Source organism: Chlorocebus sabaeus, chromosome 2 (assembly GCF_047675955.1).
Source record: "Chlorocebus sabaeus isolate Y175 chromosome 2, mChlSab1.0.hap1, whole genome shotgun sequence".
Taxonomy (NCBI): Eukaryota; Metazoa; Chordata; class Mammalia; order Primates; family Cercopithecidae; genus Chlorocebus; species Chlorocebus sabaeus.
Window position 1 is genome coordinate 38,760,489 of NC_132905.1, and position 16,640 is coordinate 38,777,128.

The 16,640-nt window shown below is 48.1% G+C and overlaps 1 protein-coding gene across 6 annotated transcripts in view; it reads right to left on the minus strand.

Annotated features, from left to right (window-relative positions):
- The window catches only part of COMMD7 (COMM domain containing 7), a 37,641-nt gene extending 26,166 nt beyond the window's left edge, over nucleotides 1–11,475 (minus strand). For 4 of the 6 annotated variants that reach the window (XM_008020616.3, XM_037982892.2, XM_037982890.2 and 1 more), the window contains exon 1: nucleotides 11,137–11,325. In XM_008020616.3, the coding sequence (XP_008018807.1) occupies nucleotides 11,137–11,220 (84 nt within the window). In that variant the 5' untranslated portion in view covers nucleotides 11,221–11,325. Of the gene's footprint in view, nucleotides 1–11,136 lie in introns of all 6 variants that reach the window. The other 2 variants (XM_037982895.2, XM_008020615.3) reach the window with 2 other exon arrangements.
- Between the last annotated feature and the right edge of the window lie 5,165 nt (nucleotides 11,476–16,640).

A 16,640-nucleotide genomic window follows, 5' to 3' on the forward strand; every position in this document is an offset into this window, starting at 1 on the left:
ATGATCATACCACTGAACTCCAGCCTGGGTGACAGAACAAGATCCTAGTTCAAAAAATAAAAATAAAAAATATAGTAGCCAGGTGTGGTGGTAAGCACCTGCAGTTCTAGCTACTCTGGAGGCTAAGGTGGAAGGATTGCTTGAGCCCAGGAGCTTGAGGCTGCAGCGAACTATGATTGCACCACTGCAATCCAGCCTGAGCAACAGTGCAAGAATGTGTTATTGATCCCTCATCCCTATCTCTCCCTTCCCAAACCCTCCTTATCCTCTAAAGCCCTGCCAAGAAACCATGACACTCCCAACAAGAAAGGGAGCTACCCAGATTCTCAACTTCTGAGGCTGCTCTCTAAAAACTCACCTGGGGCCACCTAGAATTTTCAACCCTGATAAGGAACACAAACATGTCTTAGAAGAGAAGGTTCCTTATACGGCATTGCAGCTTCACAGCAACTTAAATATTGTAACTGCACAGTAAGTATTTGCTGAATAAATCTTTCCTAAACACTCCCCCCATGCTTTGCCTTTGCAATTGTATAGGTGCCTCCCTCTGGAATGCTCACCCACCCATGACTATCTATGCATGCGTCTCAAAATCTTAAGGATTCTCCCCAGTAAACTTAGGAAGAGATGCACAAGGTCATTCCAGATTAGAGAAATGCAAATCAGTAAAACCAGAAGATGCTATTTTTCACTTATCAGATCTACAAACCCAAAAGTTTGACTAGGACACCACTGCTGGTGAAAGTACAAGAAAGCAGATAGGCTCCTGCATGACTGATGAAAGGATACACTGGGGTGACCTTTCTAGAGGGCAATTTCGCAATGTGCATCTAAGTTGTATTTTGTTGAAGCAGAGTGTGGCTCTGTCACCCAGACTGGAGTACAGTGGCGCAATCATGGCTCACTGGAGCCTCCAACCTCTTGGGCTGAAAGCAATCCTCCCACCTCAGTCTCCTGAGTAGCTGAGATTACAGGCACATGCCACCACATCCACACGGGGCTAACTTTTTTATATTTTGTAGAGACAGGGTCTCACAATGTTGTCCCAGCTCATCGGGAGCTCCTGAACTCAAGCAGTCCTCCTGCCTCACCCTCCCTAAGAACTGGGATTATAGGTATGACCGACCACACCCAACCGGCATCTAATTTTTAAATGATTATACCCCTGGACCTAGTAATTCCATTCCATAAAGTATATCCTTCAGGTATGTTCCAAAACGTAACTGTTTTGGCAAGTCACAGTGGCTCATGCCTGTAATGCCAACACTTTGGGAGGCTGAGGCAGGAGGATCGCTTGAGCGCAGGAGACAAGCATTATGTTCAGGCAACATAGTGAGAGCCCATCTCTACAAATCATAATGCATTTATTTATTTATTTTTTATTTTTATTTTTTTTTTTGAGACGGAGTCTCGCTCTGTCACCCAGGCTGGAGTGCAGTGGCCGGATCTCAGCTCACTGCAAGCTCCGCCTCCCGGGTTTACACCATTCTCCTGCCTCAGCCTCCCGAGTAGCTGGGACTACAGGCGCCCGCCACCTCGCCCGGCTAGTTTTTTTGTATTTTTTAGTAGAGACGGGGTTTCACCGTGTTAGCCAGGATGGTCTCGATCTCCTGACCTCGTGATCCGCCCGTTTCGGCCTCCCAAAGTGCTGGGATTACAGGCTTGAGCCACCGCGCCCGGCCTCATAATGCATTTGAATTAAAAAAGAAAAAAGAAGGCCAGACGCAGTGGCTCACGCCTGTAATCCCAGCACTCTGTGAGGCCGAGGCGGGCGGGTCACCTGAGGTCAGGAGTTTGAGACCAGCCTGGCCAACACAGTGAAACCCCGTCTCTACTAAAAATACAAAAATTAGCTGGGCATGGGGGCAGGCGCCTATAGTCCCAGCAGAATTACTTGAACCTGGGAGGTGGAGGCTGCAGTGAGCTGAGACTGCACCACTGCACTTCAGCCTGGGCAAGAGAGTGAGACTTCATCTCAAAAAAAAAAAAAAAAAAAAAAAAAAAGAATGCAGACCTGTTTGTATTCAAGGGGGAAAATAAGATACATTGTTCAGTTTAAAAAAAACAACAACAACAACAACAAAACAGGCCAGGCAATGTGGCTCACGCCTGTAATCCCAGTACTTTGGGAAGTCGAGGGGAGGGGGGGATTACCCAAGGTCATGAGTTTGAGAACAGCCTGGAAAACTTGGCAAAACCCTATCTCTAGTAAAAACTCAAAAATAGACTGGGCGTGGTGGCTCACGCCTGTAATCCCAGCACTCTGGGAGGCCAAGGTGGGTGCATCACGAGGTCAGGAGATCGAGACCCTCCTGGCTAACACAGTGAAACCCCGTCTCTACTAAAAAATACAAAATATTAGCCGGGCGTAATGGCGGATGCCTGTGCAGTTAGCCGAGATTGTGCCACTGCACTCCAGCCTGGGCCACAGAACGAGACTCCATCTCAAAAAAAAAAAAAAAAAAAAAAAATTGGCCTGGCCTGGTGGCTCACACCTGTAATCCCAGCACTTTGGGAGGCCGAGGCAGGCAGATCACCTGAGGTCAGGAGTTTGAGACCAGCCTGACTAACATGGTGAAACCCCGTCTTGACTAAAGATACAAAAAATTAGCCAAGTGTGGTGGCACGCGCCTACACTCCCAGCCACTTGGGAGGCTGAGGCAGGAGAATTGCTTGAACCTGGGAGGTGGAGGTTGAATTGAGTCGAGATTGAACCATTGCACTCCAGCCCTGGGCGACAGGGCAAGACTCCATCTCAAAAAAAAAAAAAAAAAAAAAAAATAGCCGGGCGTGGTGCTGTGTGTTTGTAATCCCACCTACTTGGGAGGCTGAGGCAGGAGAATTGCTTGAACCTGGGAGGTGGAGGTTGAATTGAGTCGAGATTGCACCATTGCACTCCAGCCTGGGCGACAGGGCAAGACTCCATCTCAAAAAAAAAAAAAAAAAAAAAAAAATAGCCGGGCGTGGTGCTGTGTGTTTGTAATCCCACCTACTCGGGAGGCTGAGGCAGGAGAATTGCTTGAACCTGGGAGGCAGGGGTTGCAGTGACCCGAGATCGCACCATTGCACTCCAGCCTGGGTGATGAGTTAAACTCCTTCTCAAAAAAAAAAAAATAAATAAATAAAATAAAACAAAACAAAGAAGGCCGGGCGCAGTGGCTCAAGCCTGTAATCCCAGCACTTTGGGAGGCCGAGACGGGCGGATCACGAGGTCAGGAGATTGAGACCATCTTGGCTAACATGGTGAAACCTTGTCTCCACTAAAAAATATAAAAAACTAGCCGGGAGAGGTGGCAGGCGCCTGTAGTCCCAGCTACTCAGGAGGCTGAGGCAGGAGAATGGCGAGAACCCGGGAGGTGGAGGTTACAGTGAGCCAAGACTGCGCCATTGTACTCTAGCCTGGGCAACGGAGCAAGACGCTATCTCAAAAAAAAAAAAAAAAAAAGAAAAAAATTTAAAGGATACCCATAAATATGCTGGCAAATTAAGACTTTTTTCTATAAAAATAAGTAAGAAACTATTTTTTGTTTGTTTCTTGAGACACAGTCTCTCTGTGTCACCTAGGCTGGAGTGCAGTGGTGCGATCATGGCTCACTGGAACCTCTACCTCCTGAGTACAAGTGATTATCCTGCCTCAGCCTCCTGAGTAGCTGGGATTATAAGCATGCACCACAATGCCCAGCTAATTTTTGTATTTTTAGTGGAGACAGGGTTTCACCATTTGGCCAGGCTGGTCTTAGACTCCTGGCCTCAAGTGACCCACCTGCCTCGGCTTTCCAAAGTGGTTGGATTACAGGCGTGAGCCACCGCACCCGGCGGTAAGAAACTATTAAAATGATTTCTAGAGATAAGAAAAATAAACATTTGATTTTTAAGAGATGGGGGTCTCACTCTTTCACTCAGGCTGGAGTACAGTGGGGTGATCATCATAGCTCACTGCAGGTTCCAACGCCTAGGCTCCTGCCTCAGCCTCCTGGGTTGCTCTGGGATTACAGACATGCTGCACCACATCCAGCTTATTTCACTTTGATATCTTTGTATACTGTTTGAATTTCCTGTCTATTACTTTCATTTCCAGCTTGGTGAGAGGATTGTGGGCCACTTGCTTGTCTTTTCTTTTATACTTTTCTGAGTTTACTCTCATTCTAAAATGATTAACTTAAAATCCTGCCTATTATCAGACTCCACATTACCTAGGACTGGCCACGGGCATCAGAGGGCACATCTATCATGTGCATTTTGGTACTATCTGCTTCTTCATTTTATGACCTGTTGTAGAAGATCACAACTTCCCCAGGACAAAAGGCCTTGACCATCAAATATTCCTAAGTCCCACCAGGTTTAGTGGCTATTTGGTTTATGGCAGGCATTCAGGTAAACACCCACTTAATGAGCAATAAATGGTAATAAGGAGGTTCACACAACGATTCCTTTACTCCTTGAGGCCTACACTTCAGAATTCAAAACAAATTCAGCTAATAGAGTGGGTACTTGGAGAAGTCCGATTATCCAACAAAAGACAGAGAAATGGCCCAAATGACTCAAGTAAATAGCTTATCAGGAGAAAGGTTTCTGTACTAACAATAAAGGTAGCAGGGTGCAGTGGCTCACGCCTGTAATCCCAGCCACTTTGGGAGGCTGAGGCGGGCAGATCATGAGGTCAGGAGATGGAGACCATCCTGGCTAACATGGTGAAACTCTGTCTCTACTAAAAATACAAAAAAATCAGCCAGGCATAGTGGCACATGCCTGTAATTCCAGCTACTCGGGAGGCTGAGGCAGGAGAATTGCTTGAACCCGGGAGGTGGAGGTTGCAGTGAGCTGAGGTTGCGCCACTACACTCCAGCGTGGGCAACAGAGAGAGACTCTGACTCAAAAACAAAAACAAAAACAAAAACAGTAAAGGTAAAGGTTTAGAGTATGTTTCAAGGTTAGAAAATGAGTCAATTCCTGGGGATGATGACTCACACCTGTAATCCCAGCACTTTGGGAAGCCAAAGTGGGTATATCACTTGAGCCTGGAAGTTCTAGACCAGTCTGGGCAACATGGCAAAATCCCATTTCTTCAAAAAATACAAAAATTAGCCAGAGCTGGGCGCCATGGCTCATGCCTGTAATCCCAGCACTTTGGGAGGCTGAGACAGGTGGATTACCTAAGGTCAGGAGTTTGAGACCAGCCTGACCAACACGGTGAAACCCTGTCTCTACTAAAAATACAAAAAAATTTAGCCAGGCATGGGGGCAGGCACCTGTAATCTCCTACTCAGGAGGCTGAGGCAGGAGAACTGCTTGAACCTGGGAGAAAGAGGTTGCAGTGAGCCAAGATCGTGCCATTGCACTCTAGCCTGGGCAACAGAGCAAGATTCCGTCTCAAAAAAAAAAAGAAAATTAGCCAGACATGGTGGCACATGCCTATAGTCCCAGCTAGTAGAAAGGCCAAGGTAGGAGGATCACTTGAGCCTGGGAGGTCGAGGCTGCACTCCAGCCTGGGTGACAGAATGAGACCCTGTCTCAAATTTTAAAAAAAGAAAGAAAGAAAAGAAAAGAAGTCAACTCTGGGTGTAGTAGCTCACACCTATAACCCCAGCACTTTGGGAGGATGAGGTGGGAGGATCCCTTAAGGCCAGGAGGCCCAGATCAACCTAGGCAACATACAGTGACCCCGTTGCTATAAAAAATTAAAAAAATAAAAAATCAGCCTGGTGTGGTGGCACATGCCTGTGGTTCCAGCTACTCAACAGGCTGAGGCAGGAGGACTGCTTGAGCTCAGGAGTTCAAGACTGCAGTGAGCCATTATTGTGCCACTGCTCTCCAGCCTTGCGACAGAGTGAGAGCCTGTCTTAAAAAAAAAAGAAAAAGAAAAAGAAAATGAGTCAAGTGCTGATCTCAAAGGAAGTGGTTGTATTTTCTACGAATACCAAGCTGGAGGTAATTTTACAGATCATACAATCCAGTATCTTAAAAAAAAAACAAAAAACTTTGTTAGTAGCAGAATCTTTTTTTATTCTCCAAATGGATATCTTCCAGAGAATACTGATATATTAATAAGGAAAAGCTAAGCTACCTCCATAGGCTTTGAAGCCAAACACGTGATCCTAAATTCCTGGCTCCATCACTTCCTGGCTGCCTGACAGTATTTATTTATTTTCTTGAGACAGGGTCTCATTTTCTCACCCAGGCTGGAGTGCAATGCCATGGTCATAGCTCACTGCAGCCTCAAACTTCCGGGCTTAAGGGATTCTCCTGCCTCAACCACTTAAGTAGCTAGAACTACAGGCACACACCACCACTCAGCTAATTTTCAAAACCGCTGGCCAGGCACAGTGGCTCACGCCTGTAATCCCAGCACTTTGGGAGGCCAAGGTGGGCGGGTTACGAGGTCAGGAGTTCGAGACCAGCCTAGGCAACATGGTGAAACCCCATCTCTACTAAAAATAGAAAAATGAGCTGGGCATGGTGGTGCATGCCTGTAGTCCCAGCTACTTGGGAGGCTGAGGCAGGAGAATCACTTGAACCTGGGAGGCAGAGGTTGCAGTGAACCGAGATTGCACCACTGCACTCCAGCCTGGGCAACAGTGAGACGTTGTCTCAAAGAAAGAAAAATGTTTTTGTAGAAATAGGGTCTTGTTATGTTGCCCAGGCTAGTCTTGAACTCCTGGCCTCAAGTGATCACCCCACCTCTGCCTCCCAAAATGCTGAGATTACAGGCATGGGCCATCTTGCCTGGCTTTCTGCATGATTTTATTTATTTATTTATTTGAGACATGGTCTGGTCTGTTCTCTGGGCTGGAGTGCACTGGCATAATCATAGCTAACTGCAGCCTCCAATTTCTGACTCAAGTGATCCTCCCACCTATGCCTCTGGAGTAGCTGGGACTACAGGTGTGTGCCACCATGCCTGGCTAATTTTTTATCTTATTGTAGAGATGGAGTCTTGCTATGTTGCCTAGGCTGGTCTTGAACTCCTGTCTACATGACTTTAAACAGATCAATTTATTTCTCTGAACCATCTTTCTTAACTGTAAAATGGGAATAATAACAGTGCCTTCCTTTTTGTTGTTATGTATAAAACATTTAAAATGGTGCCTGGACACATGATGCATGCTCAATATATTAATATCATGTAATAGCTATGTTCATGTAACTGCTCTGTGATTCAGTTTCTTCATCTGTAAAATGTGAATAATAATAAGTGGCTGGGTGCCGTGGCTCATGCCTGTAATCCCATCACTTTGGGAGGCCAAGATGGATCACCAGAGACCATGAGTTCAAGACAAGCCTAGACAACATAGGGAGACCTTATCTCAATTTAAAATAATAATAATAGCAACTACCTATAAGAGTGATTGCAAGGACTCAATGAGTTAACATACATAAAAGCACTTAGATCCCTATTGTCCAGTGGCCACTTGCCACATAAGCATTTAAAAAGGGCTAATCTGGCCAGGGGTGGTGGCTCACTCCTGTAATCCCAGTACTTTGGGGGGCCAAGGCGGGTGGATCACTTGAGGTCAGAAGTTCAAGACTAGGCTGACCAACATGGTGAAACGCCATCTCTACTAAAAATACAACAAAAAAATTAGCCGGGCATGGTGGTGCACGCCTGTAATCTCAGCTCCTTGAGTGGCTGAGGCATGACAATCACTTGAACCCCGTAGGCAGAGGTTTCAGTGAGCCGAGATCACACTCCTGCACTCTAGGCTGGGTGACAAAGCGAGACTGTCTTTAAAAAGAAAAGGGCTAATCTACTTTAAGGTGTGCTGTAAGTGTAAAACACCAGATTTAGAAAACTTCATACCAAAAAGTAAAATATGTCACGATATTTGTATACGGGTTAGATATTGAAAAATATTTTGATATTGTGGATTAAAGCATGGCATTTTGATCAACGATGAACCACATATAACATGATGGTCTCATAACATTATAATGGAGCTGAAAGATCCCTGTTACCTAGTGATTGTCACAGCAATCTGCGTCCGGCCATGTTTGTGTTTTAAGCTATGTATTAAGGCCAGGCACGGTGGCTCAAGCCTGTAATCCCAGCACTTTGGGAGGCCGAGACAGGTGGATCACGAGGTCAGGAGATCGAGACCATCCTGACTAATACGGTGAAACCCCATCTCTACTAAAAAATACAAAAAACTAGCCAGGCGAGGTGGCAGGCGCCTGTAGTCCCAGCTACTCGGGAGGCTGAGCCAGGAGAATGGCATGAACCCAGGAGGCGGAGGTTGCAGTGAGCTGAGATCCAGCCACTGCACTACAGCCTGGGTGACAGAGCGAGACTCTGTCTCAAAAAAAAAAAAAAAAATTTTTTTCAGGCCAAGCCCTGTGACTCACTCCTGTAATCCTAGCACTTTGGGGGGCCAAGGCTGGTGGATCATTCAAGGTTAGGAGTTCAAGACCGGCCTGACCAACATGGTGAAACCCTCAAAAAAAAAAAAAAAAAAAAAAAAAAAAGCTACATGTTACTACAAAAGTTTCAAAAAGTTTAACAAAACCAGCCTGGGCAACATGGCAAACTCTGTCTGTACAAAAAATACAAAAATTAGCCAGGTGCAGTGGCATGCACCTATAGTCCCAGCTATTTGGGAGGCTGAGGTAGGAAGACTGTTTGAGCCCAGGAGGTCGAGGCTGCAGTGAGCATGGGTGACAGAGCAAGACCCTACCTCAAAAAAAAAAAAGTAATTGTTCATGAAGTAAAAAGTTACAGTTGGGGCCAGGTACGGTAGCTCATGCCTGTAATCCCAGCACTTTGGGAGGTCGAGGCGCGTGGATCTCGAGGTCAGGAGATTGAGACCATCCTGGCTAACACAGTGAAACTCTGTCTCTACTAAAAATACAAAAAATTATCTGGTCCTGGTGGCGGGCACCTGTAGTCCCAGCTACTCGGGAGGCTGAGGCAGGAGAATGGCGTGAACCCAGGAAGCAGAGCTTGCAGTGAGCAGAGATTGCGCCACTGCACTCCAGCCTGGGTGACAGAGCAAGACTCCGTCTCAAAAAAAAAAAAAAAAAAAAAAAAAAAAGTTACAGTTGGCCAGTTGCAGTGGCTCACGCCTGTAATCCCAGCACTTTGGGAGGTTGAGGCAGGCAGATCACTTGAGGTCAGGAGTTTGTGACCAGCCTGGCCAACGTGGTGAAACCCTGTCTCTACTAAAACTACAAAAATTAGCCAGGCAAGGTGGTGCACACCTCTAGTACCAGCTACTTGGGAGTCTGAGTCACCCGGGAGGTGAAGGTTGCAGTGAGCCAAGATCATGCCACTGCACTCCAGCCTGGGTGACAGAGGAAGACTCCGTCTACAAAAAAACAAAAACACAAAAACAAAAAAACAAAAAAAAAGTGACAGTAAGCTAAAGTAAACTTATCAAAAAAAGAAAAAAAAATTTTTTAGAAATGGGGTCTCACTATGGTGCCCAGGCTGGAATGCAAGGGCTAGTCACAGGTGGAATCATCGTGTACTACAGCCTTGAAATCCTAGGCTCAAGTAATCCTCCTGTCTCAGCTTCCCAAGTAGTTGGGACTACTGTGGTAGCTCGCCACTACACCCAACTAGAAAGTTTTTTTTTTTTTGAGAGTGAGTCTTGCTCCATTGCCCAGACTGGAATGCAGTGGTGCAATCTCGGCTCGCAGTTACATGCTATATAGGTTTGTAGCCTAGGAGCACTGGGCTATATCATATATCCTAGTGTGTAGTATGTTTGTGTAAATAAACTCTAGGATGCTTGCACAGGATGAAATCAGGGCCCGGCATGGTAGCTCACGCCTGTAATCCCAACACTCTGGGAGGCTGAGGTAGGCAGATCACCTGAGGTCAGGTGTTCAAGACCAGCCTGGTCAACATGGTGAAACCCCATCTCTACTAAAAATACAAAAATTAGCCGGGCGTGGTGGCGCGTGTCTGTAGTCCCAGTTACTCCGGAGGCTGAGAGAGGTAACTGTTGAACCTGGGAGGCAGAGGTTGCAGTGAGTCGAGATCGTGCCACTGCCCTCCAGCCTGGGCAACAGAATGAGACTCTGTCTCAAACAAACAAACAAAAATTAATTTCCATTTCTATTTAATTTTTAAATGTGGCTACTACAAAATGCAAAGTTAGAAATGTGGCTTGCAATTTTTTTCTATTGCATAGCTCAAGCTTAGAACCTTCCTGTCATTATAAGTTGTAAATTTGGTTTTTATCTCGCAAACAGCACGACTGTGTGGGAAGTTGTGGGGGGTATGGAGATGAAAGAGAGGGGCCCTACCTCGTGGGAAGTGACAACCTAGTGGGGAAATAGATGTATCTTCCCAATGGGGGTGAGAAGTGTCATTTTCACCTATTTATTTCAGCAGCCTTGGTGGTATGAAAGGGCATCCCAACCAGCACAGAAGCAGGACGTCCGAGGCTGCCTTGGTTGGGACCTGCAGCCTGAATGGGGAGAAAAGGGCTTTGCTAGCTCCCCTACTATCAAGGATGTACACAGTGTATAGGGTTTCTTTCCATGTGAATCCCAGGGACTCTCCTTAACTGGGTGGTTAAGGTGCCATCAGCTTTGCCCCAGCCCCAGCTCCTCAGGCCCACAGAGCCCCAATGGGGCCTGGCTATTACTGACACTCATGTCACACTGAGAAGTAAGACGGCAGCCCAGGCCGAGCTTCCCCGGGCCCCCTCGGATTCTCGGGCGCTCCCACTCTCCCTAGGCTTCCTTGGACTCCCTGCCAAACATCTATCTCCCTTTGCACCCCACTGCTCCCCAAAACTACTCCTCACGCCCTTAGTCTGTTTCTTCAGTTCCCCAAACTCCTTCAGCCTCATCTAGACTTTCCTCCGTCCCTCTTCTAGGACCCCAAAAGCTCTCCTCGGCCCCAGGACCCCGCAGAAGTCCCGTAGTCCCAGATCTGAGACCCCACAAGGCCTTTCGGAACCCTCCGCTGGGCCTTAAGCCTCCGGAGATCCCTCGGCTCCCCACACTCTCCTCAGACCCCAGCTCCCCTTAGCCTCGCCTGGAACCCACCTCACACAACCCAAACGCCCACCAGACGCCGCTGTGTCTAGTCTCTCCCAACTCCGGCGCACCCCCGAACTTCCCCTGCCCCCAGGCCCCGCTCCCGGAATCACCTGGGCCGCGCGCCCCACGCCCGGCCGCTGAGCCCACCTGCGCGCCCAACTGGTTCAGCTGCTGCATGTCGCCGCCCACGGCCTCGGGCACTGGGTCCTCAGTGCAGTGCAGGCGACCCATGGCGCGCGCCCCAGTCCGGCAGGTTCCGCCGCCGCCGCCCTGCTCAGCTTCCTCCTCCGCCGCCGCCGCTGCCGGCCTCTCGGCGCATCCACAACCGCACTTTCGCCACGGCCGCCGCCGCGCGCTCCTCCCCCGGCCGCCCTGGGAAGTCCGGAGCCCGGGCGTCCTCGCAGGGCCGCGGACACACGCGGCCGCCGGGCTCTGGGGAAGGGCGGGGGCGACGCGGGCAGACGCGAGGTTTCCTGCCAGCTCTCCCGCTGAGTGACCTTTGGGTACGGCGCTTGGCCTCTCTGGACCTCAGTTTCACCATCTGTGAAAATGATGGCTGGAGTAGCTCCTTAAATGAGTTAAGCCTCCAGAAATGTTTAACGCAGAGACCGGCACACAAGAGGTCTTCAATGACCAGCTGCTATTATCATCATCACTGTTATTATGCACTCCACAGATATTTATGACAGCCTACACGATGCCAGACACTGGGGACAGGGAAGGGAACAAAGCAGGCCATGGTGTCCCTCGGAGAGCTGACATCAGAGTAGAGCAGTAGGTCTCAACCTTGGATGGGCATCAGCATCACCCCCAGCATCACCTGGTATTGCCGGGCCCCGCCCCCAGAGGATCTGATTCGAAAGGCCAGGGTGGAGCCTGAGAATTTGCACTTCCAACAAGCACCCAGGGACCACACTTTGAGACCCTGTGAAGTGGAAAAAACTGACTCACCAAAGTTTACTCAAAATAGTGTGAGGGCTTTGACTGTGCAGGGCAAGGAGGGTGGTGGTCAGGTGGGTGAGGGGAGGTTATTGAGACCGTGATCATCACTGCAGCCTCTCAAACACTTTAACCCCCTTGCCCTCTCTTCCCAGGGGCTCCTCACAGTTCCCAGGTGAATATTAGCCTGATCCCCATTGGAAACATGAGAAAATAGAGACATGCTACCCAGAATCTAGGAACTGAACGCCAAGCCTACGGGCTTCACCTAGCAGGTAAGTCCAGCCTTGAGGGTAAGGAGGTAATGCGAGAAACCTGGAGCAGGGAAATGTGGGAGGTTTGGCTAGCCTTCCTCACCAGCCCTCCTCCTCTCCTCTACCCTTTCCTGAAAATCCCTTCTGTAAAAGTATAAACAAAATGTGTTCTACCCAAAGGCCAAGCCCATCCCCTTCATTATATCATTCAACAAATATTGAGTGGCACGTGCCTGTGGTCACAGCTATTTGGAGGCTGAGGCAAGAGAATCACTTGAGATCTTGAGGTTGAGGCTGCAGTGAGCCCAGATGGTGCCACTGGACTCCAGCCTGGGCGACAGAGCAAGACCACATCTTCCCCGCGCCCGGCTCCCCGACCCCCGCAAAAAAAAAGTCAGCTGTGAGGCAGATACCATGACATGACAGGCGGTTGGGATCCCACAGTGACACAACCAGATGAACCAGATGCAGTGCCTGACCTCTGAGCAGTCAGAATTGACCCAGGGAGGCAGACGCCCATGTGTGTGAAAGCATTAAGGGATGCCAAAAAGTAGAAGGAGCTTTAAGAATGTGTACAGGACACAGCCAGAGTTTGGAGTACCTGGAAGAGAATAAACCTTTGGGTTACAAACAGACAGGGAGTGAACTCAGAGGCCCTACTCACTGTGCAAGAATTTTTTTTTTTTTTTAAGATAGATTCTGGCTCTATCACCCAGGCTGGAGTGCAGTGGCACAATCTCAGCTCACTGCAACTTCTGCTTCCCTGGTTTTAGTGATTCTCCTGCCTCAGTCTCCCAAATAGCTGGGAATACAGGTGGCTACCACCACCCCCAGCTAACTTTTGTCTTTTTTTTTTTTTTTTTTTTTTGAGACGGAGTTTCATTCTTTTTGCCCAGGCTGGAGTGCAATGGCATGATCTCGGCTCACTGCAACCTCCGCCTCCCGGGTTCAAGTGATTCTCCTGCCTCAGCCTCCCAAGTAGCTGGGGTTATAGGCATGCGCCACTACGCCCAGCTAATTTTGTATTTTTAGTAGAGACGGGGTTTCTCCATATTGGTCAGGCTGGTCTCGAACTCCCCACCTCAGCTAATCTGCCCGCCTCAGCCTCCCAAAGTGCTAGGATTACAGGCGTGAGCCACTGCACCCGGCCCAACTTTTGTCTTTTTACTAAAGATGGGTTTTCGCCACATTGGCCAGGCTGGTCTCAAACTCCTGACCTCAAGTGATCCACCTGTGTCAGCCTCCCAGAGTGCTGGCGTTACAGGCGTGAACCACTGCACCCGGCCCGGAATTTTTATTTTTAAACATTTTTAACCTTGTTAAAAAAGAAGATCTGGGCTGGGTGCAGTGGCTCACGCCTGTAATCCTAGCACTTTGGGAGGCTGAGGTGGGTGGATCACCTGAGGTCAGGAGTTCAAGACCAGCCTGGCCAACATAGTGAAACCCTGGTTCTACTGAAAATACAAAAATTAGCCAGGCATGGTGGTACATGCCTGTAATCCCAGCTACTCTGGAGGCTGAGGCAGGAAAATCTATTGAACCCAGTAGGCAGAGATTGCAGTGAGCCAAAATTGCACCACTGCACTCCAGCCTGAGCAACAGAGTAAGACTCTTTTTTTTCCGAGATGGAGTCTCGCTCAGTCGCCCAGGCTGGACTGCAGTGGCGCGATCTCAGCTCACTGCAAGCTCCGCCTCCTCAGTTCACGCCATTCTCCTGCCTCAGCCTCCCGAGTAGCTGGGACTACAGGCGCCTGCCGCTACGCCCGGCTAATTTTTTGTATTTTTAGTAGAGATGGGTTTCACCATGTTAGCCAGGATGGTCTCGATCTCCTGACCTCATGATCTGCCCACCTCGGCCTCCCAAAGTGCTGGGATTACAGGCGTGAGCCACCACGCCTGGCGTGTGATTTGTTTTCATTTTACATACATAGGACTCTCCCGTTTCACCAAGTTATTTAATAATCCTTTATACTCCACGTGTGGTCCTTGGACCAGCAGTGCAGACTTTACCTGGAAGCTTGTTAGAAATGCTGAAACTCGGGCTGGGTGCGGTGGCTCTCACCTGTAATCCCAGCACTTTGGGAGGCTTGAGGCTGGCAGATCATGAGGTCAAGAGATTGAGACCTGGCCAATGTGGTGAAACCCCATCTCTACTAAAAATACAAAAAATTAGCTGGGCGTGGTAGCCGGCGCCTATAGTCCCAGCTACTAGGGAGGCTGAGGTAGGAGAATAGCTTGAACCTGGGAGGGGGAAGTTGCAGTGAGCCAAGATCAGGCCACTGCACTCCAGCCTGGTGACAGAGTGAGACTATATCTCGGAAAAAAAAAAAAAAAAAAAAAGAAAGAAAGACAGAAAGAAAAGAAAAAAGAAATCCTGAATCTCATTCCAGCACTTTGGGAGGCTAAGGCAGGCAGATCACCTGAGGTCAGGAGTTCAAGACCAACCTGGCCAACATGGAGAAATCCTGTCTCTATTAAAAATGAAAAAATTAGCCCGGCAGTGGTACATGCCTGTAATGCCAGCTATTCCGGAGGCTAAGGCAGGAGAATCGCTTGAACTTGGGAGGCAGAGGTTGCAGTGAACTGAGATCACTCCAGTGCACACAAGCCTGGGTGAGAGTGAGGCTTTGTCTCAAAATAAATAAATAAATTAAATTAAATTAAATAAATACCGAATCTCAGGTCTACTAGACCTGCTGATTCAGAATCTGAATTTTAACAAGATTCCCAAGTTGTATGTGGGCGCATTAAAGTTTGAAGTGCAAATAGGCTGGGCACTGTGGCTCACACCTGTAATCGCAGCACATTGGGAGGTCGAGGTGGGCGGATCACGAGGTCAGGAGATTGAGACCATCCTGGTTAACACGGTGAAACCCCCTCTGTAATAAAAAAAAAAATACAAAAAATTAGCCAGGCGTGGTGACAGGCCCCTGTAGTCCCAGCTAATCAGGAGGGCTGAGGCAGGAGAATGGCCTGAACCCGGGAGGCAGAGCTTGCAGTGAACTGAGATCGCGCCACTGCACTCCAGCCTGGGCAACAGAGGGAGACTCCATCTGGGAAAAAAAAAAAGTTTGAGGTGCAAATAATAACAACCATTTTAAGTGCTCACTTTGTGCAGTGCTTTATTTTAAGCACTTGAATACACACTGTGTATAATGATAATAGTACTTTGCATTGTCTACTGATTGTCGCTTATATTATTTTTTCTTTTTTGTGTGTGCTGAAACCCAGGAATGAACCATTATTTCTATTTTAATGTTTACCACAATGTGTTATTGCTGTCGTTTACACATCTGTCTCCTCCACTTACTAATTATTTTGTCTTAGGCAAATGACTAACCTTTCAGTGCTTCTATTTCTTTTTTTATTTATAATATGGAGATGATAACATAACCTTCTCGAAAAGGTGAAACAAGACAATGCTTAGAAAGCATTTAGCACAGCAACTGGACCATGGTAAGAGCTCAATAACTGCTTGGTGTTATTAATATTTCAAGTTTTCAATCTTATAAAAAGAATATGACAGTAAACATTCCTGTACACAATCCTTTTCCATATCTGATTATTTCTTTAGGAAAAATTTCTAGGAAGGCAAGGGATACTATGTTCAGTCTTTCTGGGCTCTAAATATCATGGGGATGGAGTGGAGGTGAGGAGGTCTAACGGATACCACAAAAAGTAGTTATAAAGAATGAATAGGCCGGACATGGTGGCTCACGCCTATAATCCCAGCACTTCGGGAGGCCAAGGCGGGCAGATCATCTGAGGTCAGAAGTTCCAGACCAGCCTGACCTATACGGAAAAACACTGTCTACACTAAAAATACAAAAAATTAGCCAGGCCTGGTGGTGCATGCCTGTAATCCCAGTTACTCGGGAGACTGAGGCAGGAGAGTTGCTTGAACCTGGGAGGCAGAGGTTACGGTGATCCGAGATCGCGCCATTGCACTCCAGCCTGGGCAACATGAGCAAAACTCCATCTCAAAAAAAAAAAAAAAAAAAAGAGAGAGAGAGAGAATGAACAAGGGCCAGGGGCGGTGGCTCACACCTGTAATCCTAGAACTTTGGGAGGCCTAGGCGAGTGGATCACCTGAGGTCAGGAGTTCGAGACCAGCCTGGCCAAAATGGTGAAACCCCATCTCAACTAAAAATACAAAAATAAACCGGGCATGGTGGCAGGCGCCTGTAATCCCAGCTACTCAGGAGATTGAGGCAGGAGAATAGCTTGAACCCAGGAGAAGGGTGTTACAGTGAGCCAAGATCGTGCCATTGCACTCCAGCCTGGGTGACAGAGCAAGACTTCATCTCAAGAAAAAAAAAAAAAAGGCCGGGTGCGGTGCTCATGCCTGTAATCCCAGCACTTTGGGAGGCCACCTGAGGTCAGGAGTTCAAGACCAGCCTGGTCAACATGGTGAAAAACCGTCTTTACTAAAAATACAAAAATTAGCCAGGCGTGCTG